The following is a 22610-nucleotide window of genomic DNA, read 5'->3' as shown; positions in this document are numbered from 1 at the left end:
GCTTCCATATAATGGATTGATATACACAAATGTGAAATTGTAGGATCAATCCTTAGAGATTTGAGTTCTATTTGCGGTGCAACAGCCCCTGTGACTAATTTTGAGACAAAGAAGTATCTGCAAAGTTTGCTGATTTGTACAAGCTGGACGAGCTTACTGGTTAACATGTCTCATGATGCTTGATGATGAGGTCGCCAGCCAATCTGCAGCCATTGAGCATCCACATTGGTTTGATTGGTTGACTGATCAAAGTGTTTATTTTTTATTAATATCTCGATTTGTTCAGCTCCACAATCTGACAATTAGTAGTTATATTTTTGGTTTAATGTGAATTCATTTTTGGAGCCTGTGTTGGTAATTTGTTCAATTGCACAGGTTAAAGATAGCCTCACATCTTCTTTTTTGGGATGCACTCTAGAATTAACACTAGAGTTTAACAGAAGAGATCAACTGAACAAAAGCAGAGAAGTGATCACAGCTCAACAAAGCAACCCCTAAAACCAAGCCAGGTAGGAGACCAAACTATCTATCAGCAAGGGAACTTTTCCAATTGTTGAAGAAATCTTGGGAACTGTGTCTATCAAAACAAATCTCAAAAGAACTTTTTGCATACAAAATCCAAAATTGATTGCCAAAGAAAAAGACTAGTCTGTTTATCAAATCTTCCAATCAATTTTGATAGACCAGCAGTTGCATAACATCAATGACATAAATACTAGTGAATGATTCATCTCACGTAACTAGATCCCTTCTACAGATAAAAATGTGAAACGGAGTGACTAGATGAATGGTGCAGAACAAAACTAGGTCCTAAACATGTGGAAATTGCTTAACAAAACAAGTTCCTATTGATTCTATGTAGCCAACTCCAGAAGACAAATGTCAAAGCAGTTACATGCCCCAGAAATTCTTCAAAGACTCACCTTTACCAAGCAATTGCATTATCAGCATCAAGCAGTAGCAGGGCAGGTATTGACACCATCTTTGCAGTCACTGGTCAGATCATTGAAGGTCTCAAGCTGCTTCTTTCCTCTCAAGAACACTTCGGTATCAACTTCCACCCTCATGTAGCCATCGAACTCCACAGCTACACTATTGAGTTCCTTTGTCTCCTGATACCACTCACTAGTATCATTCCACAAATCTTTGAAGTCATCTAGGAAATAGGTGGTATACTTATCCTTGAGGGGATCGAAGAAGGTGGTATCAGGCTCGTCAGTGGCGATGTACAGCCGTCTTCCGTTGTCGATCTTGTCACCGAGCGTCGCGAGCAGGGCATCTGGCGAGGTGTCCCTGGCGAGGTTGGGCCACAGCTGAGTGTTCCTCGCCTTGTCCCCTCGCACGATGTGGACGGAGTCGAAGTCCCAGCTCAAGCGCGTAGAGATGGCGGAGACGATCTCCATCAGCCGCCGGGACTTCCAGAGGAGGTGCCATGGGCGCTGGATCACGGCTTCGGTCTCCCCTTCGCAAACCCTGTACCAGTAGTTGTCTGGCTCGACGTCTCCAAATTTCCTCATGATGAGTGTGTCCTTGACGCCTGCGAGGCTCATGGGCGTCACCTTGAAGTCGTCCACGAAGTGCAAGGGAAGCTTGTCCTTTTTCTCCCATTTCCCCCAATCCGTCCAGAACTGGCGCTGGTCGATCACAGAAGCCGAGTCCTTGAGGTGCTCGAAGTCGAAGTAGTACCGGAAGTCCTTGCCGTCGGCGTCCTCGCCCGTGCCAGTGTAGATTGAGGAAAGGCAAATGTTGAGATCCATGACAAGTGTTCGATTTAGGTATTGGGCTTCTCCTAGCGCGCAGAGGAAACTCCACAGATAGTGGTTCATGCTCTTGCAGCGGTCTCCGCCACCTACATAAACGAGGTACTTGCCAGCGCTGAAGGTGGACTCCGACTCAATCACGGGGAGGGTGTCATTGATCGCTTCTCCGACCACGGGCACCGACTCTGTCTTCGGCTCCTTGGCCTCTGGGAGGTTCTTCTTGGGTTCGAAGACAGCCTCGCTGGTGGGGGCAGATCCAGATCCGCGTTTGCTGCGGCGGCGCTTGCGCGCGTTGACTCCCGAGTGGTAGTCTCCAATCTTGGCAACGGTGAGGGTGCAATTGTCCGATCTGACGAGATGGAAGCGGCGGTAGTCCTTGTACAACGTGGGGCGGTTGGCGTCGCGAGGGCGGAAGCGCCACGCCATATCACAGGCGCCGGAGGCGTCGGGGACGGCGGCAGGCCTTCCAAAGCGGTAGAAATGGATGTCCGGGAAGCCCTCTATGGCGGCGCGCATCATCACGTTGAAGAGTTCGCGGTCGGAGCAGTCAACGGGGGCGCCGTGGTCGCACTCGACCGGAGAAACGACGGAGGACGCAGCGGTGGTAGTCTCGATGTCGGAGATCTGGATGAAGGGGGCGGCGTCGCCGACGACGGGGGTGCCGGAAGCGCTGGAGGAGGGGATGGAGGCGGAGGAGGAGTTCTGGAAGTCTTCGCCGGTGCGGAGGACGGATACGTCCGCAAGGAATGTGGCGTTGGAGGTGGAGGTGAGGAAGGAGGTGAGTTTCCAGGAGGAAGAGGAGGAGGAAGGGTGGAGGAGGGGGTCTTCGGGTTGGTAGGTGGCGACGATGATGGTGAAGACGAGGACGGCGGCGACGAAGAGGGCGAATCCGCCGTTGCGGATGAGGTGGTCCGGGCGGAGATGGAAGCGCCCGTCAGGTCCCATCATCGCCGGCGAAGAAGCGGGATCTGGAAGACGATTAGATCTAGTGATTTGGAGTGAACTACGACGCGGAGTCTTTGGATCTTAATAGCTGCTAGTTTAGCTTATTGCTTGGTACCCTTTCTGATGCTAGCATCCACCGACAAGCACTAACATTAAGTTTGGCTACTAAAACTATGCTATAACTGTAGCCTTGAGTTTAATTATTATTACCATGCTAAAAATACTTTTTGAATTTAAGACATAAAAAATATAATTATGCATTACCTAATAAAAAATATAAGATTAAAAATTAGCATTAATAAGGCATGATTGTGCTTGTATATCAAGTCAACGAATATTTTTATAATATAAAATATATTTTAGCATAAATATAATTTTGAATCTGTTAGTTTGAAAAATAAAACAAAAACTAGTATTAAATCACTTATTTGGGGTTCAACATAGAAGGTGGTCAACAAACAATGTCGATGGTTAGTTCCAACTCAAGCAACGAGTGCTTCCTCACACTCTTCCCGTTATCTGCCCTAACATGTAGTAACTGAATGGCAATAGACATCTGTTCTTCATAGAATTTCTCAGGGTTCCCACAGCTGCCAGTCAATTAACAGAATGAAAGGAAGACACAGCACAAAAACATTTTAAAAATGGTATCAAATTGCTAGACAGCACATCTAAACTGAATTGTTTTCCCCTCTTCTTTTAATTGTCATGGTGACAACTTCACAGCTCATCATGCTCACCTGAGTCTTTGGCTTCACTTTCCTTGTGCAAACTAGCGACCACTTCATCGAGTGGAGGATCACCAGCTCTTCGATATAGCTGTTCCCCAACCTTCATCTCATATGCTTCTGGCTGGCTCAAAACAAATTCTTTCAACTAGCAAAAGGGATCAGCAGAAATCAGTCAATCATGGCACAACTCAAAAAAGAGTTGAAACCAAGGTTTCTAAATGTTTTTTCATGCTTAAGTCCTGCTTAATTAGTATAAGCAAATAAATAAGTTGAGAGAGGCATTCACCTCTTCCAAATCTTGGCCTCTTTCCATTGTAAACATGATGGTATTGCGGTCAACAGCCATAAACCTGACCTCCACAGATCCAGTTCTCAGAACCTTACTCCATCTCATAGCAATTACTGGCACATCATCCTGAATGATTCATAAATTGATCAGTATTGAAAAACCATAAAGATGGCTCTTTTGAGTATAAATAGAACTGAACCATAAATATGGATGTTTTGAGTATGATCAGGGGATGAACATAAACATGAAACAACAATTATAATTGGTTACAAATCATTCAGATGAATCTAAACTGAAGGTCTATTTCTTGGCACTGATGATTATACAGTTCATATTTATCAGGCGTCAAAGAGCAAATACCGTGACAAGATACAAATAACATCAAAAAACTTTCTTGTACATCAGAATCACTAGAGCTCACCTACCCTGATGCACAATTTTGATCAATATGAAAGTTCTACCTAACAAAATTTATGAAGTTGAGAATTTCTGCTAGGTAGAATATGGACAGGAGCACCAGTTTCTTCCATAATATCAAAATTGAACAAAAAAGGAAAAAAATCGAAGCAGCTGGCACAATTTTGAGGGCAGTATCATCGGGCCACACAGGAACGAATGTTTGATAACTTCCACAATTATTTCAAGGCATTTACTGTGAACATCAGAGACCAAGATTAAAGCCAAACTGGACAATTCTCTTGGACATCCTACAATGGAACTCAATTTTGGTTGCTGATGACTGGGACAAAGGAAGCCATCCATGTACGAGTCATGAGAGAGCAGATGGATAAGTCCTCAAATTCTACGAACTTATGGGGATCCAATGGATGCAAACTTAGTATTGAACATCAATGATACATCAGACTGAAGTGGATATGTTTCAATGAAGCCTTCATATCCCTCATCAAAAAATTGAAGGATCCAAGATATCTGAATTTTGTGCAACTATCTTAATGGCTCCCCCAAAACATTCTCAGATGTTCCGAAACCAAACAAAAATCGTAATCCATCAACTTGTTCTACCATCTGAGTGTGTCTTCATAAGTGGATGATCTAGATATGTTTGTTGCTTGACTGCGCCACACAAAACCGTCTGCTTCTGTAAAGACACGTAGTAAGGCATAGCTATGATCAGACTCGACTTGAAAGCATTCAACAATATTGACTGGGACTTCCTCCTACAACAATATTGGAAGATCAAGGGTGATGTATTTGCTCACTTCATGCAGCAGGTAAGCATACATTGCATCAAAAAAAAAAAAAAACAGATTTAAACAAACATGGAATCCACAGATGAGATCACCATCTTCTAGCCACAACAGAATATATCTCACGTCAGGTTGATGTTGTCCCCATCCCCTTCCTTGTAATGAGCTTCCCCAGACAAACAAGGGTTTCAACAAGATGGTCAATGTAAAGACGATGAACAAAACAATGACAGTCTATTAACTTGCTCCTAACCATGTAGTGGAAGATGATAAGCCTCGATCGACACGAATGCGTGCCACAATGACAAAATCAAGAATAAGAGAAGAGGGAAAAACCGTGTACTGGAATGAACTGAAGGAACTGCGTTTATTATGTAACATCTAGTATCCAAATAGGGCGTAGTGATGTATAGTTTGATTTGTCTACCAATGCATTCGTCAAGTTGGCTTACACAGGAGAGGCAGCGACAGTATTCGACATCTAAACAATGATTCAGATACCTACCTAGGTCGGAACTAAGCATAACTGAACCAAAGATCTCAAGGAAAATCACCTTAAATGGCTAATTTTCTGGGAAAAATAGAAAAGAAACGCAAAAAAAAATGTCGAATCTTGGGCGGAATTGGTGGTACCGAGGAGCGGGTAACGCCCGGCCGGAGCTTGACGAAGCCAAGGGAAGGGCCGGTGTGGCTCTTCATTATCTCCTCCTGGATCTCTGAGGGGCTCATCCTGGAGAAGTCCGGCGGCGGCTGCAGGTCGGCCTTGGCCGTCCTCTTCTGGCCCCATCGCTTCCAATCCTCGTCCTCCTCGTCGTCCACCACATCGTCGAGGTCATCAGGGATGCTCACCTTCTTCTTCCCACCCTCCGCATATCCCAGCAACAGAGAGAAGCACAGGAACAGGAGGAGGAGGAGGAGGAGGAGGCGGCGAGCTCGAAGGTTGAGCGCGAGAGGCCGATTCGTCCCCATTGGCCCGGAAGCACCAACATCGAACGAGAAGGCCAGGATACCTTTTATGGGCTACTCATCGAACATGGAACCTGAAAGGATTTAATCATAATTCGCATATAAAGCTCAAAATAACTCTAAATCATGCTTTGGGAGGCCATAAACCGCAGTTGCTCTTCCGCTATTGTGTGAGAAGAACAAGGGTAAATTAGTCATACGCCAAAATGTCGACGTTCGTCGACGGTTTTCCCAAGTTGAGGTTTTGGGTATTATCCTAATTGGGGCGTTTCCGGCTTCGCTTCGTTCTAGGGTTTCCCCGTGCCCGTGGGAAAGGCTGCGATTCAGAGACTTTTGCATCGATTTTCGAGGAGATTCCCCGCGACTTGACTTCGTTTCTTTCTGTCGATTGCTGAAAAGATGTTTGCTGGAGCTTCCCGAATGTCTATTCGAAATCCGTCGATCTAGGGTACGTTTCGCTCCTTTTCCGGCATTGTTCTGATCTAGGGTTAGGGTTGCAATTTGCTTTGAGCAGTACGAGCTAAAATGTCGGTTTCCTGTTGGATGTGATTCTTGCAGGTTTCTTTTGCTTCGACTGCATTTGAGATCCTTTTAATAGGATTGGAAATTTAGGGTTCTCCGTTGCTTATTTCCTCTAGAGCTTCTTCTTGTTCAAAATTTTCTATCTTCTGACTTTCGTTCAGCTGATTCTAATATTTGATTTGCAAGACTGCTGTTCCATTTTCGAAAAAAGGTTCAGAACTCGAGTGTTCATCATATTTCTGCCCGTCACTTTCTTTGGCAAGAGTATTCCTCTCCCCTTCATCGGTGATATGTTGAGACTTTGGCTTCACTAACTTAATCTGATGCTTGTTCCCTAGTTCACTAGTTTGGAGTTCAAGTGTCTTGTAAAGATGAACCTGGAAAATGATAACCTCTCTAGGTGTGTCAGACATCCGGCTCAGCTCTTCACTGGTTTCTGTCCGACTTGCTTGGTTGAGAGGTTGTCGAATGTAGGAACTGCTGAACAGAGTGTGGAAGAACCTAGAGACACACATTGTGAAATAGTTGAGATCCCAGGGGTAGTTCCTGATGTCAAGAATAAAACTAGTGAAATCAGTACTAGAAACACTCTCCAATATTTGTTTCAAATGGACGATGATTTGGATGTCGATGGAACCATACTTAGTGTGCCAGACAAAACTTTGCCGTCGACTTCAAATGCTTGTGAATTTGAAATTTGTTCTGATGGTGGCGATTGCTCCAAGGATGCTAACATCAAAATCAGCTCTCGTGGAGGAACTAAGATGATGGAGAATGATGTTAGTTTTTATGAAGAGATTACTATTAGTGCTTATATTGCCAAAGAGATCAGTGACTCCGAAAAGAGGAAGCAAAAGGATCGAGGTGTAACTCTTTGGCTCAAATTGATATTTGCAAAGAAGGGATTTTCATGGAGAACAAGGAGCATTTCAAAGAAGGAAGAAATGCCCGATGGTAAAACTAGTTATGTGTCTGAGGACAATCAGTCAGAAAGCAATCTTAACTTGCGGCAATCTTGTGACTGGATGTTGTGTCATAATTCGAGCAAGAACTCCTGGTACCCTCCTAGACATTCATGGGATGGTTCTATGGTGAGCAGGGCGTTGGCGTGTTCGTTTTCTTGCCTTGAAGAACAGGACCATGATTCGACAAGAATTAAGAGAGACATGCATGATGAAACCACTGGAAAATGCAACCAAACTATTGATGGCATTGGCAGATGCAGAGTTACTGCTAATGTGGCTATGGCTGATGAAAAATCCATTTCCTCTGATGGCATCATAGAAACTCTTCCTGTTGAGAGACTTTGTGAAGCATCTCAACCAGGGGATGATGTCTCAAGAATTAGAGGGAAAAAGTCTCGCCGATTGAGCAAGGTTTGGGACTGGAATATAGGTAATTCTTTCCGGGACTTAGTAAAAAAGCGTGATCATATATTGGAGAGGTCTGCATCAGAGACCTGGCGTGGACGTAAGAGTACTAACGTGGAAAACATGGAAAATAGTGGTGTATCTCAAAATAATGGTTTTAGAGCAAATCATAGTATATGTCGAAGTATGAATGCCGCTAATGCTGATGTGAAGATTATGAGGTCTGAATGGCGAATGAAAAATGAATTCAAGCTTGGCCGTAGCCGAAGTGTCCATTATTCTTCTCCAGGTAACGTCGACTATGGACTCCTACGCTTCTACCTCACTCCACTAAGAAGCAGTAGAAGAAGTACAAATAAGGTTAGGAGAAAACACACACATTATTTTGGGAGAGGTATCTTTGGTTTGTCTTGAAGGTCATCTTGAAGTTTCTCGACTGTATACTACTGGAAATTTCTAGTCATGACTGGGGACTAAAATGATATCAGCAAGTCAGGGCATCAGTCAAGAAGACATGTTACTGGATTTTCTTCCTCCGGATCATCACTTAGAAAAAATGTCTGTTGGAAGCAGCATTCCACAGTTAGCAATGAAGAGAAAAAGTGCAACGCTGTCTGCACGACTCTTTTGCAGATTCCTTGTGTAAGTTCAGCTACACTCTATTTCCATTTGATTTAGTTGATGCACATTCAAATAACACATTGCTGTCGTCGTAATCAGTGTTGTTAATAAAGCAGAGTTGCTGTTAAGCTGTAATATTTTGTGCTTCAAGGAGATTATAGGGTTCAAAATAGTTTTCTATCATTGCTTGTGCACTTACTAGCTTTATTGCAGTCCACATTGTTCTCCTTTTATATAATGCTAACGCTATTTCGTTCTTAAGTGCCTGTGAAAGTTTAAAAATCAGATAAAAGTTGTCCATCTCTCTCTTTTTTTTTGTTGCACTCCATGACCTTTCTGATATGGCAATTAAGCTTCCTTTTAGCAGTTTTAACTTAGATCTTCATACTAAATGTAATTCGGAATATGATGATGAGGCTAGCATATTATTGAATGTCGATAGCTTTTTGTCCATAAATATGCCAAGTCTTATAATCATCCTTGTTTGCCAGACTTTGTGCTCTTCCTTCTATGTTTAACTGGATGAAGGAACCATTTAGCTACAATATGTTCCTTCAATTAACTAATTGATAGACATCTTCGTCTAATATCACGCTTAGAGTTAGGTTTACAACAAGATCTAATCTGAAACAGGTTGAAGAGATGTAAAACTCAAAAATGATATAGCACAACCCAAATTTATAATGAGATAACACAAATTAGCTATTTTAAATAAGACTAACAATTTTATATCATTTAATTTGATTTTTAAGAGTATTTGATTAAGTAATTTTTTTATAGTTTTTGTTAACCATATGACGAGAGTTTGAATGGTCTGTTGAGTATTATTATGTTTAAAAACTCGTCTATGGTACATATTAATTTTTTTATCATAATAATATAATTTAAAGCATTTCACCCGACAAGATATTTTATTTCTAATATAAATTATATCAAAACCCAAAACAAATAATATTCATATATATAAAATATTTTATTAGGATATTTTTGAAAAAGAAAAGGCTAAATGGGATTTTTTAAGAAATACATTTTCTTTTTTTTTTTCACAAAGCAATTGATGAAAACAAGACTCTTAATACGGTTTTCCTAAATTGAGTGGCCTTTCTGTGACCATAATTTAAACGTACCAAAATGGCAACGGGCAAAGGTGTCAAGAATTAACCCGATCCAATTCGAAAAAAAATCAAAGGTTGAGATTTTTTGGATTCGGATAGAATTCGGATTGGAGATTTTGAATTGAGTTAAATTCGGATAAGTTTGGATTAATCTGGATTGATTCAAATTTAAAATTTAGGAGATTTTTTAACGGTTAAATTAAATGTTATTTAAAAAAATTTAAAAATATTTTATATAATATTAGTAGGATAATAATAAAATATTAAGATAAAAATAAAGAATTATCAAAAAAAATATTTTTTAAAATATTTTTTTCCCAGTTAGATAAGTTATATGGGTTCGGATTTAAAATTTTAGATTAATTTCGACTTCGGATTGGATTTAAATTAATGTTTTTTAATAATATTTTTATTTTTTTATTTCAATTCAATCCGAACCAATCTGATTCCTCTGAATTAACCCTCCTAAGAATGGGTGAGTCAAGACTGGGTTTAAAGGGTTCAAGTAGTTGAGAGAGAAGAGAAGAGAATGGTAATTTGAATAAGAATGAGAATAGATTAGAGAGACACTTAGTTGGATTTGAAATAAAATGAAAAGATAAAGAATCATAATAAATGCTATTAATATGAGAAGCAGTTGAATCTGAAATGAATCGTTCCATTTCAGAATTGCTTTCTGCTTGCCCAACAGAGCCTGAGAGGAAACATTCTAAAAGCCAAACAAGAGCAATGTAATTGTTTTCTGCTCAACATGTTTGAATCGATATCAGAGCTACAAATGACGCTTACGCATAATTCGGCATTTTATTGAAGAAATGCAGCACTTGTAATAACTGCACTATGATCCAATGTAATTTGCTAAACACCTTCCAAGTCTAATTGCACGGTTCCTTACAGAGTTGAGAGTTTCTGGTATTCCAGCCAACGAATATATTATCTACAAAAGAATCACATTTCTATACCGCGCGACTACGCCAGTCAACTCTCAATATTCCCTCTGTCCCCCAAGAATTGTTTAATATACCTCCACCGTGTCTTTCTTCTGTCCATGTTAGATATCATTTGCCTCTGAACCACACTGGATCATTGCTGCTTGGTATTATTCTCACAGGAATGCTCACGGATGGCATGACATCGTGATTAGTGGTCTCCACAATAGAACTCTTGCCTTTTTCATCTGTAAAATGAAGATCGAATGCCTCATCGCTATCAGAGTTGTCGATGTACATTGTCTTGAACATGGAGTTAGGGGCTTCCCACTCATCGTCGGCAGCAACATCAGACTTTGCTTGCTCCTCGCTTCTTTCAGATCCATGATCATGGTGGAAATTCAGGTGCTGCTCGCCAAATGTTGGAGGCTCCATAAAACTTGTCTGTGGAACCGATAACTGAGGACCAGATCGATTCCACCAATGGTTCATATTGTGAGGCTCCAAAACTGGGTGTTGAAGATCATAGTCCTCCCTGAATAAAGGTCTGGATGTAGAGGCCTCCATATGACTTTGGAGTCTATCTGAGAATTGAGATTGCCAGGCCGTATCTACCATTCCACGTAACTGTTTATTCTGCAGTGACCACATAGAATCTGATGGTCTGGCTATCACTTCTTTGGCAGATGGATGGAAGTCAGTTGAAAAGATATCTGGATCGAGCAAGATGGTTGTGTAATACCAATCCAGGATATACGGGTAAGTCCTTTGACTAGGATTCATTGACAAAAAATAATCAAGGTTGTGACGAGGAGGCATTCCCTGGGCGTTTTGCTGCACTTCCCTTGAGAGGAATCTCTGTGTTAGTTCACGTTTGTCATTCCATCTGGACATGGAGTTCCATGGATGATCTGATGCGTTATCCTGAATAGCTCGGGAGTAGGTGAGGTGGGTCTGCCTTTCCCTAAATTTGTGAAGATTGACCAGGAATTGATGGCCATGCATGTCAGGTTCCCAATATGGATAGGTGCTCTTGAAGCTGCAGAAGAACATGAATCAAATGTAGATAAAGAAATCAGATGCATGTTTGTTGTATCCCAGAGTAAGGCATCGTTGCAACAATCTGACCTCTCGACCTTATCTGAAAATGTTTGTAATGACAAAATGGATATGGAATGAAGTTGAATAGGAAAAGGAACTGAATGAAAAGGAATCACAAATGGATGTTTAGTTCCATTTCCATATTTGGTTTCATAAGGAATGAATTAATAATTATTTGTGATCTAGTTCAATTCAGTCTGTGTGGAATAGGTACGTTTGGCGACACAAAGTTGAAGGGAAAATTGTTGGTATGGAGTATTTACTCTTTTTGTCAAATAAATTTAATGCCATTTGAATGAAAGGCGTCCTCATGATTTCAGGCATTAGAAGTCTCGATGGTCATTCTCCTACTCTCAGGATGAACAACTCCCTTCAACCTCAATCAACTGGCAACCAAACATGGGAACAAAATCCCAAAGGAACAGTGATTTAATTCTGCCTCTAATTCTACAACGCCAAACATGGCATAAGATATTTAGAATTCTACAACACAGTATGTTTCTCCAATGAGCATCTTTGTGAAATAGAAGTAAACTTGAGTAGATGATAGTTTAATTCCATCCCACACGATAAGAAGTTCTTGGAAAGGACATATTAGATAACAAGTCATAGCCTCAGGAAAACGTACCTCAAAAATGACTTTTCCATTTTGCCCTGAGAACTCTTATCTCGCTCTGCATTAGAAGGTGAAGCGTAGTTCCTGTTTCCGTGGCTTTGGAAGTCAAACGAACTAAAGCTGCATGTAGATAAAAGAAAAAATAAAGTTCATGAGTAAGCATTATAACCTTTAACGCAAAAACAATAGACATCAGTACAGTGACTGACCTGCAGACATCGCCAACTCCATGAACATACACCGTGAATTTTAAAATAAATTGCAAAATGTCATCAACATGCTGTGTCTCAGTAAAAAAACACGTATATATATTTAATAAGTTGCATATGATCTTATAATGCAAGTTGATGAATGTCAGGCCAAGTTTTACCTTCGACACAACAAATATGAGCAAATAAGGAGTAACAAAAATGGATGCCATCTCTTCCAGTAGCATCATCCCAGTGTACTGCACTAGACGGAACCAAATAAGAAAACTTTTCAATGCTCCAATCAGAAACTTAAAGCAGCTAAGATTTAAAGAAATTCAATTGTTCTATACCCATCATTATTAGTAAACTAGTCCGTATATGCACATGCATATGCAGCAGTTCATTGCACCTAATAGACCCCACACACTATAACTGTACATCAGTTCCTAATACGGTCTCAGATGAGAAATTATGTAATCCGCAATGTCGATGGAGACCACATATGTTTTTAATCATAGATTCCCTCACACAATCAAAGGCAAGTTATTGAGTTTGAACCAACTTATATTGTCAAACAACTAAAAATTAAAGTCCATCTCTGCAATCAACAAAAGAAGTCACTCATGACCTTTCTCTTCATCTCCTATATTATCTCCTGCTATAGCAAACAAGAAGTTCACCGTTGATGCCATTAACTATTAGGTTAAATAACAATTTTACGTATCAATTTTTAAATGGTCTTAGGTATCTGTTCTTATAATGTCTTGAAATCTTTAGTCTTTAATTGCATGTCTTGAAATCTTTAATAGCATCCTATTGTTTATGGTTGTGATGTTTCATTGATTAGCCTTTTCAAAATTATCACTTCTAAAAATGTAACTATATTTTAATAGCATCCTATTGTTAATGGAAGTTCAATTGCTTCAGACATTGGTCTATAATATTTGGAAAGCTAATATAATTCTGAAACAAATTCATGTAACACAAAACTAATAGTATATATCAGCTAGCATCTTAGCCACTCACAGGCAGTGAACACATGGGAGCTGTAGCTTAAAAAGAATTTCTTTGTGCTCCAGCACTTGCAGAACATAGAAAATATATGCTAAAGAAATTCAACCTGTTGTAATGAACAATGATGAAAATCTGTTTCCCTGTTATAATGAACAACGAACAAAAATCTGCTGCATCACTATTTGATCAGATGCATAATCTAAATCAATTAGATCACAATCAAATGCTCAACTATGCATTCATTTAGCCTCAGCAAGACAGGTTAGCAGGTATAGTTCTAACACCCTCCAAAATTAAGGAGTATGTAGGTCAACCAAAAGCCAGTATCTAATAAGAGTTGTAGATGAGACCCCTTTTTTTGTAAGTATCAATGTTTTCCCAAAATTAAGTTGTGGGATCATTAGCAAATGCAGAAATTAACCCCAAATGCAAAATGCTTCAGTCATGGAACTCGTGCATGTTTCCATTTTAAATTTTCTGTATTAATGAGAAAGAGAATCATATATGAAGAAAATAACTACTTTTTGATACTTAGAACAACTGCTTGTGGTCAACTATAATTCTGAAGATAAAAAGCCATTTCTATCACCACTTTTTTAATTAGTATAAAAGGAAATAACAAACAATATAGTTCAAGGAATAAGGCTGCACAAGTATGATACCTGAAACAGGGTTTCAAATTCTGCACGAACAGCATCACTATTTTCTCTTCCACGCCACTTCTTGGGCATATAATGTGTGCTTTGGACGACAAGAGACATTGCACCTTCTGGGTCACGAACTTGAAGTTCATCTGTTATAACAGCTCGACTGATGGCAGTGACAGTTCCAAAAACAGCAGCATACCAAAATAAATTGCGACCAAATATCTGAAATCACATTTAAGTACAAATCAAACTCTCATACTTGACTTGAAATTCATAATAAAGAGCACAAGATAGAGATCTTACATGACCCTCAAGTAGAGATTCATCCAAGAAAGCAATTATAATTAGAATTGCAGCGAAGCCTCCAGACACGAAAGAAACAAATTTGGCTAATATGGAAATTAGAGGGGATGGAAACTGTTTTAAATAATTTGACGCATCTACCACACTGTTGTTTAATCGATGCATAAACAAATGATCGACCTGAAAAGTTATTCAAATAGTCATTGCAAAGAAAATGAGATCATATACAATAACAAGATTGTTAATGAAACTCACATTAGGACTGTAGCACATAATGCAAATAAGTTTTCTGATGTTCTAATTTAGTAGGTGAGACCTTTTATCTTCAAGCCATCTATGGGTTAGTATGATGAAGGAAATTGAAGCATAATTCAAGCAATCTAATCATATGACTAACAAGTAATTTCTAGTTGATAAGAGTGCCAAAAGGTTCGTCCTTACTGAGAACTATAAACCCTTCACTGTAGGCTTTAGACAGTTTGGAGTCCAGACTTGCACAGTCTGATCAAAGACAGAGTGGTGCCAACCAATATCAATTATGATAAATACAACATCAACAGATTATCAAAAATGACAAACCGTCATGCATAATGACAAATTTTCTTATATATATCTTGCTTATATAAAAGGGAATTCTTAACTTTAGATAGGGTCTGGTAAAATTAGAACATTTATCAGTGACTCTGCTAGATCGGCTGATATTTTCAAAATGCCAGCCAAGTAAATCAATTCACCCTGGATTGTCACAATTCTGATGTATGAGTTCATTTGAACTGGTAAAAGATCCATTTCTTGGGGGTTTTTTTCTGCTGGTCCAACCATCGATTTGATTTGACTTTTATAATCTCCTATGGAAACAAGAATTAGAGAAGCAAAAGCTGAGTTCTGATATGCTCAAGCAGATGATCCTTGACAAACAACAATTTCTGCAATTTAAGATCCTACCCCTTTTTTGTCATGTTGGGTAGCACTTTTAGATCAATAATCATAGATTATTAGATATTTTACCTAATTGTGTGAGACAATGGATTTTGATGTGATGTGTTGGTAAATCCAGTTGACAAAAAAAGATGATTGGATGTCAACCTAGGCATGTGGTTTGTTATGTGTTTATTGTCTGTGTATTGATGAATTAGCAAGGATCAAAGTCAATAACTGACAACTCATCTACCGTGTTGTAGAGTTATCCTGTACAATAAAAGGGTGTTTTCAATGCAGGCATCAAGTTGAGAAACTCATGGTGGAGCCGTGGAGTTACTGTGCTGGCTTCTGTTCAATGTTCATGTGACGCTTTGATGTTGTAATGTGTAATGTGTGATGTTGAGAATGCACAGGTGTGTTCAATGTACCACAACTGAGAGACCAGTGAAATAGATAGGCAATATAAGTGAAGTCTGAAAAGAAATGGTAGGATAAGTTATAAGCCTAGTTTGAGTGGGGTTAATCGTGGGTGCAGAAATTTAGATAGTTGACTAGGTAGGTTCGACGCAACTGTTTTTTCAGGGTTGGTCGCAACAATTGAAACATATAGAAATCCCAATTTATTGTGCTGACTTTTATGCTTAAATTGTTCTATTATCATGAGCTGCTTCTATTGGTCACCATACTTTTATATTTACAGTTATTCATGATATGATATAGTGATTACATGATTATAGTGATCTATTATTCAGTAGCCTACATCTCTACCAGGTTTATATACTATAAAAAAAATAGACAGCTCAATGCGTGAAACTCCCATCAATGTAGAATTCCGAAGAAGAGTCAAATCACATTGAGTCTATTGTATGCAGTCTTACCTTGCATTGCAAGAGGCCGTTTCTACAACTCGAATTCGTGACCACAAGTTCATACAGCAGAAAGTTTACAACCGTGCCAAGGCTCCCCTTATATACTATATGCATGAATAATAGTTGTTACATGCTAATTAATATTTTATGTTTGCCAACATATTACATATGATTAGAATCATGGTAGAAATGAGATATTTGTATGATATCATGAGAGATGAATGATCTATTGGATGATATAACATGCGACCTTATTGATGATATATAAAGGTACCTGCAAGTGATGTTCACAACTCAAAACAAAGAGCAATCTATATCCATTGTTGCTTTTGAGCGGAAGTTGATAAGTGTGAAATTTTGGATGCAATACCTTTGTACTACTATGATTGTTTGATAGCAGTACCCACATTTAGGCAGACATAAGGTATCAATCTCAACTGTAAGAGAGTGCAAGGGGAAAAACTTCCATATACACACTTTCTTGATTACAAGATGTCATGTCATTTATAGGTAGTTCATATAATAGTTCAAACACACAAATAGCACCTAAACATTGCATCTAGTGGTCATGCTACTTCATTATAAATGTTCCATAGATGCATTCAAGTATGATGCAATCATATTTGTTTCATCCTACTCAACCTTTCTCTCAGCTCCTTTCTTGCCTCGAGCATGACAAGAGGAGGGTTCTTTGCATGTCTTGAGATCAAGTTTAGTTGATGGACTTGACTTAGAATGCAAAATAAGTTTTGTAGGAGATTCATTTTACTTTCACACTGTCAGTCATGTACTCTATTTTTACTCATTGACCGTGGAATCTAAAAATATATGAACAATTTATTATTATAATTATCATTATTGGAATTCAATTGATGTTATGATAACTACTAATGCTTCATATGGATTTCACTGTGTATGATTCATATGTGTGGGATATAAGTGTGCATTGACTAGCATTACAACATCATCAATGGACAACTGAGTGCTGACAACAAGTTATGAAAAGAGATCATCACATAGGCTTGGGGGCATTCATAGGCTAATGGAATGGGGACCCCACTTCGGAAGTGAGACATTCTAAGCCAATTCCATCAGTATAGATGCCATACGCTTTGACAAAGCTTACATTTTATCACTAAAATATCAAAATTGTTCTTAATTGAAAGTACAAGATAGTGTCAACACAGCTGCTACTATGGCAATTTCTATTGATTAAATTTCAAGATAAAATTTAATCATAGCTTTGCATTTTTTTATAAAAAAACTAAGAATATTGTAAGTAGTCCTTGATCATTCATCTATAACGTAAGTATCAGTTTAATATTTTAAAAAAGGAATATATATACCTCATTGAACTCCCTGAAAATCCATTTCGATAAGTTAGACCACCTACGAGATGATGCTGTGCTTGGATGATGGTAAAACTGTTCAGCGTGTCTTAGAAAAAGGTGAACTAGCATGAAGATCAAAAGGCATGGCGATATGAGAAACATTCCAATCCCAAGATAAACAAGTCTCTTTCTCAATGATGTAGGGTTGGTTAGGAAATCCTTCCGAAGACAAAATTTGCTGCAAACAGATAAAAAATGTAATCATGATAATAAGAAGTGGCCATCAAAATTTCCATGTAAATAATACTTGTATTACACAAATTTGGTTTTAAGGGGAAAAATCACTCATGACAATGACAACATATCACCTGTGAATTCTGTGATGAGAAAGAGTATTAAATGGTTCATTACTGTAGATTTTCTAGGATTTCAGGATCATAAATTTAATGTACAATTCCATTGTATTATGGCATGAAAAGAAACAAATTGTGCATTGTGGAATACAAAATTGCACCAACAATTTCAGAACCATTGTTTGTCCGAGCCAAGGTAATTGTCTGGTCAACTAACAAACTGTTTCAATCAAGAAAAAAGAGTGCAAAATTTATCTGTGTTTGAGTAGCTAATAGAAAAGAATGGTTCTCCGCTTCTCCCCATAAGATAAACACAGATACACTAAACTAATGTTACTTGGCTAACACAACGGCATATATAATTGCAGAGATATTTAAGCTTGTATAGTCAATGATCAATGATCAGGAATGATAGTGTATTAAATTCTCTGTGATTAGTAAAATAAAATATCAGTTGCTTTACCCATATTGTGAATTGTATCGGTTTGAATAATCAACAGGAAAAAATAAGTTTTGCTTCTTGTTAAAAAAAGTTCAACATTTTTTAAGAATTGTTCTCTAAGGTGCATAGGCATATCAAAACCCTCACTTGGTGCTTCTCATGCAGTGCCTACCTAAACACTTGATAAAAGTTGCCTGACTAGAAGGCTTGGTTGAATGACTATTGTTACTCGATCTCATTACATAGAATGTATAAAAATTGCAAAGCATATTTGATGCATATCCAATATATAGCAAATGCCAAAACAAATACTCAAATAGTGCTGAAATATAGTAGGTTTTATGTGAGAGAAACCCCCTACACATTATTGGTAGGGGAATAAACTGACTAGTCACTAGCACTATCTTCATGTGTCTGTACTTCAAATTATAGTTATTATTGGCTGTCATTATTTAAACATGTTCCACAAATCAAGAAAGATTCTAGTAGTTCTTAAGAGTAATGGATAGTTCTTCCTTTCCTTGTTAGCTTGGTTTGTGTCAATTTGCATAAATCATCAACTCCAGTGTGTTAACCTTGCTAACCTCTTCTCAACAAATACTATACGACAAGATAACTTCCTTAATGCATACTTACCTGTCAAACATGCTTTGGAATATGCACCAACTTAGGGACCATTCAAGAATTTTTGGAAGTATCAAATGATTTTTCTTTCCTGTGATTCTAGATTTGACAGTTGGACCAGCTCCAGGAACCCATGAGGAAATGGAAAATGCTAGAACACCTTTATTAAGCATTGCAATCAAATAATTCTGCTTCCGCATTATTCTCATTACCACATCATGAGCAGAAAGATCCTTTACCACACATAGTTGTTGAGACTTCTGTAGTTGAACAACCTTTTCCAGAATAGTAGGCCAAGGTGTTGTCTGAATTTCACGATCTGTAACATGGAGTCTGAAAGAAAATTATTACTTAGAAAAGTTTTTCCTGAATGATTCTGAACCAAATAGTACATTGAGTTACAGTTGCAAGGATACCTGTTATAATAGAAGTGGCGAATTTTGACAATATTTTTCAGTTGTACAAAGAATTTCAAAAAGTTGAGAAGCCCGTAGAGAGTCAATATAACCATGGAACCAATAATAATTGCTTTACCAATCGTGAAGGGAACTAAAGGATGTTGCTTAATAACTTCCTTAGGAAGATCACAAGGTTTTTCTCCCACCTCAACTGCCTCCATTCCACACTTGGCTTTGCCCAAGGCATCCCAATCAACATAAAGTAAGAAAAAGGCAATAAATCCTACCATGAAAATTACATATAAAAGTTCAACTATCCACTTAATGATGATGCACCAAAGACCCTTCTGGCAGTAGTAACTGTATAGCCTTTCAAAGAATAGATCTAAGTCAATGATCAGTTCTGAATCTAGGCGTTCATCATTTAGAAGCCCTAATGGGGAATCAGGTCCTGAACTTGGTAATTTTCTATAATCAGATAATTCTATCTCTGGTGGCACATCTCTCAGCAATTTAGTAGTCAGCGGCAATTCAGTTTTATGTGGCCATTTCCATCTAGCAGGAGCAATTGATCCCTTTTTCAAACTGAACATCATTCATGCATACCCAGGACAATCAAGACTTTCCAGTCCATATCACAGAATTATCATCTGAAGGAAAAAAGAACAAAAGTACTGATGTAAAAAAAGTGCAGTATAAGCAATATATCACAAAAAACAGCAATTCTGAAACCCTAAAGATGGAGAAGAAAAAGAGCTTAGAACAAAATGTAAAACTAGTTCTTTAACAGAAAATCATACCATACAAACAACTGGTGACAAACTTAGATACAACAAGCAAACATAATTGTATGTCTAACATGAACCAGAAAGAAATGATCTCCTTAATTGAGATATATAATACACTATCATCTCCAATATGGTGAAGAGAAAAACAAGTGCACAGGGCTCAAAAGGAAGGACCAATCCTCAGGGCAAAGTTTAACCTTAAATCAAAATGGTAGATCTTGTGACACAATCCATATTTAGCAAGCTGCAAAAGAGCATGTGCTTTCAGGTATACCAACGATCCCATGTAGGAATTATATAATTATAAATCTAAATATATGTTCAATCATTGTTCATTTCTTGAAGACTAACTTGCCTTCTATCAAAGATTACACCATCACATTTTCAACCATTAGATATCACATCTTCTATCACTAGTCATCGTCACCAGCAGCAGCATCAAAACATGCTTGCTCAACTATTTGAGGTCAGCAATAGGAAACTTATTCCTCCATGCTAGCTATATGCAAGGTGATATCATTAGTAATATTTGAATCATTTGTTTAATAAATTGACTACTGTTTTCTTTGGTCATTTTCTCACATTTTATCCAGGGGTATTTCTCTTGTTGCCGCAGCACAGGTGAAAGTTTTCTTTCAAAGCAATATCACTAGTAATATTTAAATTAATTAAATCATTTGTTCAATGCCAGTCGACATGTAAGGAATGAACTATTCTTGGTTGTGCACTTGTCTTCCTCTCTCACTTGCTTTGAAGTTGAAAAAAAAAATTTAAAGGACAAGATACTATTCATATATCTGAAGTGTTATTTGTACAACAATTGTTAATTTCTAACCAAGAAAGCTCAAAATTACCAAATTAAGTTATTTTTTTAGACATTTTTTTATTTCAACTATCTATTTATTGGTTGCAATTCTAGATTCAAATAACATGACCTTGATTGAAGAAAATTACCCTTGATTCAATAGTTATCATAGGTGGATACTTGCATTGTATAAAAGAAAGCCCTCCTGCTCAACTTCATGATCGAAAAGTTATAATCAAGTAAGAAAATATTTCTAGTGTCTTCAATTGCCATCATGTCGGCATGGCAATATTGATTCAAAGGCCCTACAAGAAAGAGCATTCTCAGCACAATGGCTCCATCTTCAACTAAAAGCAAAGTTACGTTTGCCTCTGCTTTTTTTTCTTAATCCTATTATTTTCATCTTATGAAATTTATTGAATTACGTTGTTCATTTTTTATTGATGACTATATTTCTTGATCTAAATTATCAAACTTTGAATTTGAACCAAGAAAAAAGTGTCTTCAATTGCAAGCGCTAGGAAACTTGACATGGTATGAAGAGTAGCATACGCCCAACGACCAATCATGACTAGAATTTAAATCTTCGAGCGTGTTTGGCAGGTGCAACCTTGACTACCTAATCCAGGTTACCCAAGTCTCAAATTGAAGTACAAAACCATGCTAATACAACCAAAGTATTCCAGAATCCAAATTACGCAACCACGCGTCCGGCGTCGAAAGATAATCAAAACAAAATTAGGGAGAACAAGCTGCACAAGCAGGATGAAGGAAAAGGTGAATCCTGATGATCAATCATCAACGTGCGATGCAACGGAAGGGATGCGAAACAAGGGACGGAGAGGAGAAAGGTCAAGGGCAGAAAAGAGGGGCTGAAAAAGAAGGCGAGGAGAGTCGAGGTACTCACCGAGGCGAAGGAGGCGTCCACGATGGGCGTATGCAGATGAGGATCCGTCGGTGCCGTGCCCTAGAGCGGTCTCCGTGGAGATTGGGGCGAGGAGGAGGAGGAGGAGGAGGAGGAGGAGGGCGGCGATTGGAATTTCAGGGAGGAAGAAGAACACAAAAAAGGCTTGATAAATGGGCTGGCCAAGGTAAGGGGCAAACTAGTCATTTCGTATTTCTGTTGGACTAGTTCGCTGCCGGAACTCATGTTGCAACGGACTCGCATACAATAAAGGACACTCCCGCCACGCCGCCATCCGACGGTTAGATAAAATTGCGTGCTTTTTTCCTTAAAAAAGGAATAAATATCTTGCTGGAGCACCTGTCGTTCTCAGGACAATATTGACGTGGCGATTAGAGGAAAAAAATATATGAATTAATTGGCAATGAATATTACTGATCCCTTTAATTTTCAGTTTAGCTATTTAGTTAAGTTTATTAAGACTATATTGTTAATTCTTCACTCTATTAAGCAACTATTTATCAAAGATTAGAATATTACATCTGAACTACAAGAATTTTTAAAATTCAATTATTCAATTTTCTAGACCGATTAATCTGGAAGATAATCTATTTCATCTCATAAAAACTTTTCATAGATCATCAAAATAAATCGAAAAACTGATCCTGTCAACGTTACAAGATTGTCTCTCCATTGAAAAAAATTATTCCGCAATATGCCATAGTTAAAAAATAACCCATAAATGTCTAGTTATTGTCCTCTACATCATCAGTCTTTCATATGAAAATCGACTCATCAATTTTTCCATAAAAATCGATTGAACAGATGAAGGCTGACTCATCAATCT

At 38.3% G+C, this 22610-nt stretch overlaps 4 protein-coding genes across 6 annotated transcripts; 1 reads left to right on the top strand and 3 right to left on the bottom strand.

Moving 5' to 3' along the window:
• Nucleotides 1–624: 624 nt before the first annotated feature.
• LOC141842295 (uncharacterized) lies at nt 625–2755 on the bottom strand. The gene has a single exon (XM_074730506.1). It carries the CDS (start codon nt 2706–2708, stop codon nt 951–953), a length of 1758 nt encoding a protein of 585 aa, XP_074586607.1. The 5' UTR covers nt 2709–2755; the 3' UTR covers nt 625–950.
• A 523-nt stretch (nt 2756–3278) lies between these two features.
• On the bottom strand, nt 3279–5902 carry LOC141842240 (uncharacterized). The gene is made up of 3 exons (XM_074730458.1): nt 5567–5902; nt 3723–3851; nt 3279–3581 (listed from the first exon to the last, which is right to left on the bottom strand). Exons 1-3 carry the CDS (start codon nt 5900–5902, stop codon nt 3426–3428), a joined length of 621 nt encoding a protein of 206 aa, XP_074586559.1. The 3' UTR covers nt 3279–3425.
• Nucleotides 5903–6257: 355 nt separating this feature from the next.
• On the top strand, nt 6258–8567 carry LOC141841436 (uncharacterized). Of its 2 annotated transcripts, none has more exons than XM_074729613.1 (2): nt 6258–6347; nt 6608–8567. In XM_074729613.1, exon 2 carries the CDS (start codon nt 6793–6795, stop codon nt 8203–8205), a length of 1413 nt encoding a protein of 470 aa, XP_074585714.1. In that variant the 5' UTR covers nt 6258–6347; nt 6608–6792; the 3' UTR covers nt 8206–8567. The 2 variants fall into 2 exon arrangements, with proteins under 2 accessions (XP_074585714.1, XP_074585713.1); XM_074729612.1 differs by having other exon boundaries at nt 6266–6347; nt 6458–8567.
• A 1645-nt stretch (nt 8568–10212) lies between these two features.
• LOC141840925 (autophagy-related protein 9-like) lies at nt 10213–21898 on the bottom strand. 2 transcript variants are annotated; one of them, XM_074729029.1, is made up of 10 exons: nt 21767–21898; nt 19285–19916; nt 18881–19201; nt 17465–17687; nt 14329–14508; nt 14041–14247; nt 12544–12621; nt 12383–12453; nt 12186–12293; nt 10213–11495 (listed from the first exon to the last, which is right to left on the bottom strand). In XM_074729029.1, the coding sequence occupies exons 2-10, from the start codon at nt 19860–19862 to the stop codon at nt 10586–10588; spliced, it is 2676 nt and encodes an 891-aa protein (XP_074585130.1). In that variant the 5' UTR covers nt 19863–19916; nt 21767–21898; the 3' UTR covers nt 10213–10585. The 2 variants fall into 2 exon arrangements, with proteins under 2 accessions (XP_074585130.1, XP_074585129.1); XM_074729028.1 differs by having other exon boundaries at nt 12383–12621.
• Between the last annotated feature and the right edge of the window lie 712 nt (nt 21899–22610).

Source organism: Curcuma longa, chromosome 11 (genome assembly GCF_044706935.1).
Source record: "Curcuma longa cultivar G26 ecotype Majalengka, Jawa Barat chromosome 11, ITB_CL_G26_1.1, whole genome shotgun sequence".
In the NCBI taxonomy this organism is placed as follows: domain Eukaryota; kingdom Viridiplantae; phylum Streptophyta; class Magnoliopsida; order Zingiberales; family Zingiberaceae; genus Curcuma; species Curcuma longa.
Note: the sequence above shows the minus strand (reverse complement) of the source record. Positions and strands in the feature narration are given on the sequence as shown.

What these genes read in the sequence shown, in the direction of transcription:
- LOC141842295 (XM_074730506.1), bottom strand. Translation starts at nt 2,708, where the DNA reads ATGATGGGACCTGACGGGCGCTTCCATCTCCGCCCGGACCACCTCATC.
- LOC141842240 (XM_074730458.1), bottom strand. Translation starts at nt 5,902, where the DNA reads ATGGGGACGAATCGGCCTCTCGCGCTCAACCTTCGAGCTCGCCGCCTC. An exon ending in CGGGCGTTACCCGCTCCTCG is followed by an intron (nt 3,852 to 5,566) that starts GTACCACCAATT and finishes TGAATCATTCAG; the next exon opens with GATGATGTGCCAGTAATTGC. An exon ending in GAGGCCAAGATTTGGAAGAG is followed by an intron (nt 3,582 to 3,722) that starts GTGAATGCCTCT and finishes CCCTTTTGCTAG; the next exon opens with TTGAAAGAATTTGTTTTGAG.
- LOC141841436 (XM_074729613.1), top strand. Translation starts at nt 6,793, where the DNA reads ATGAACCTGGAAAATGATAACCTCTCTAGGTGTGTCAGACATCCGGCT.
- LOC141840925 (XM_074729028.1), bottom strand. Translation starts at nt 19,862, where the DNA reads ATGATGTTCAGTTTGAAAAAGGGATCAATTGCTCCTGCTAGATGGAAA. An exon ending in AATCTCTACTTGAGGGTCAT is followed by an intron (nt 14,248 to 14,328) that starts GTAAGATCTCTA and finishes ATGTGATTTCAG; the next exon opens with ATATTTGGTCGCAATTTATT. An exon ending in ATGGAAAAGTCATTTTTGAG is followed by an intron (nt 11,496 to 12,185) that starts GTACGTTTTCCT and finishes GTTCTTCTGCAG; the next exon opens with CTTCAAGAGCACCTATCCAT.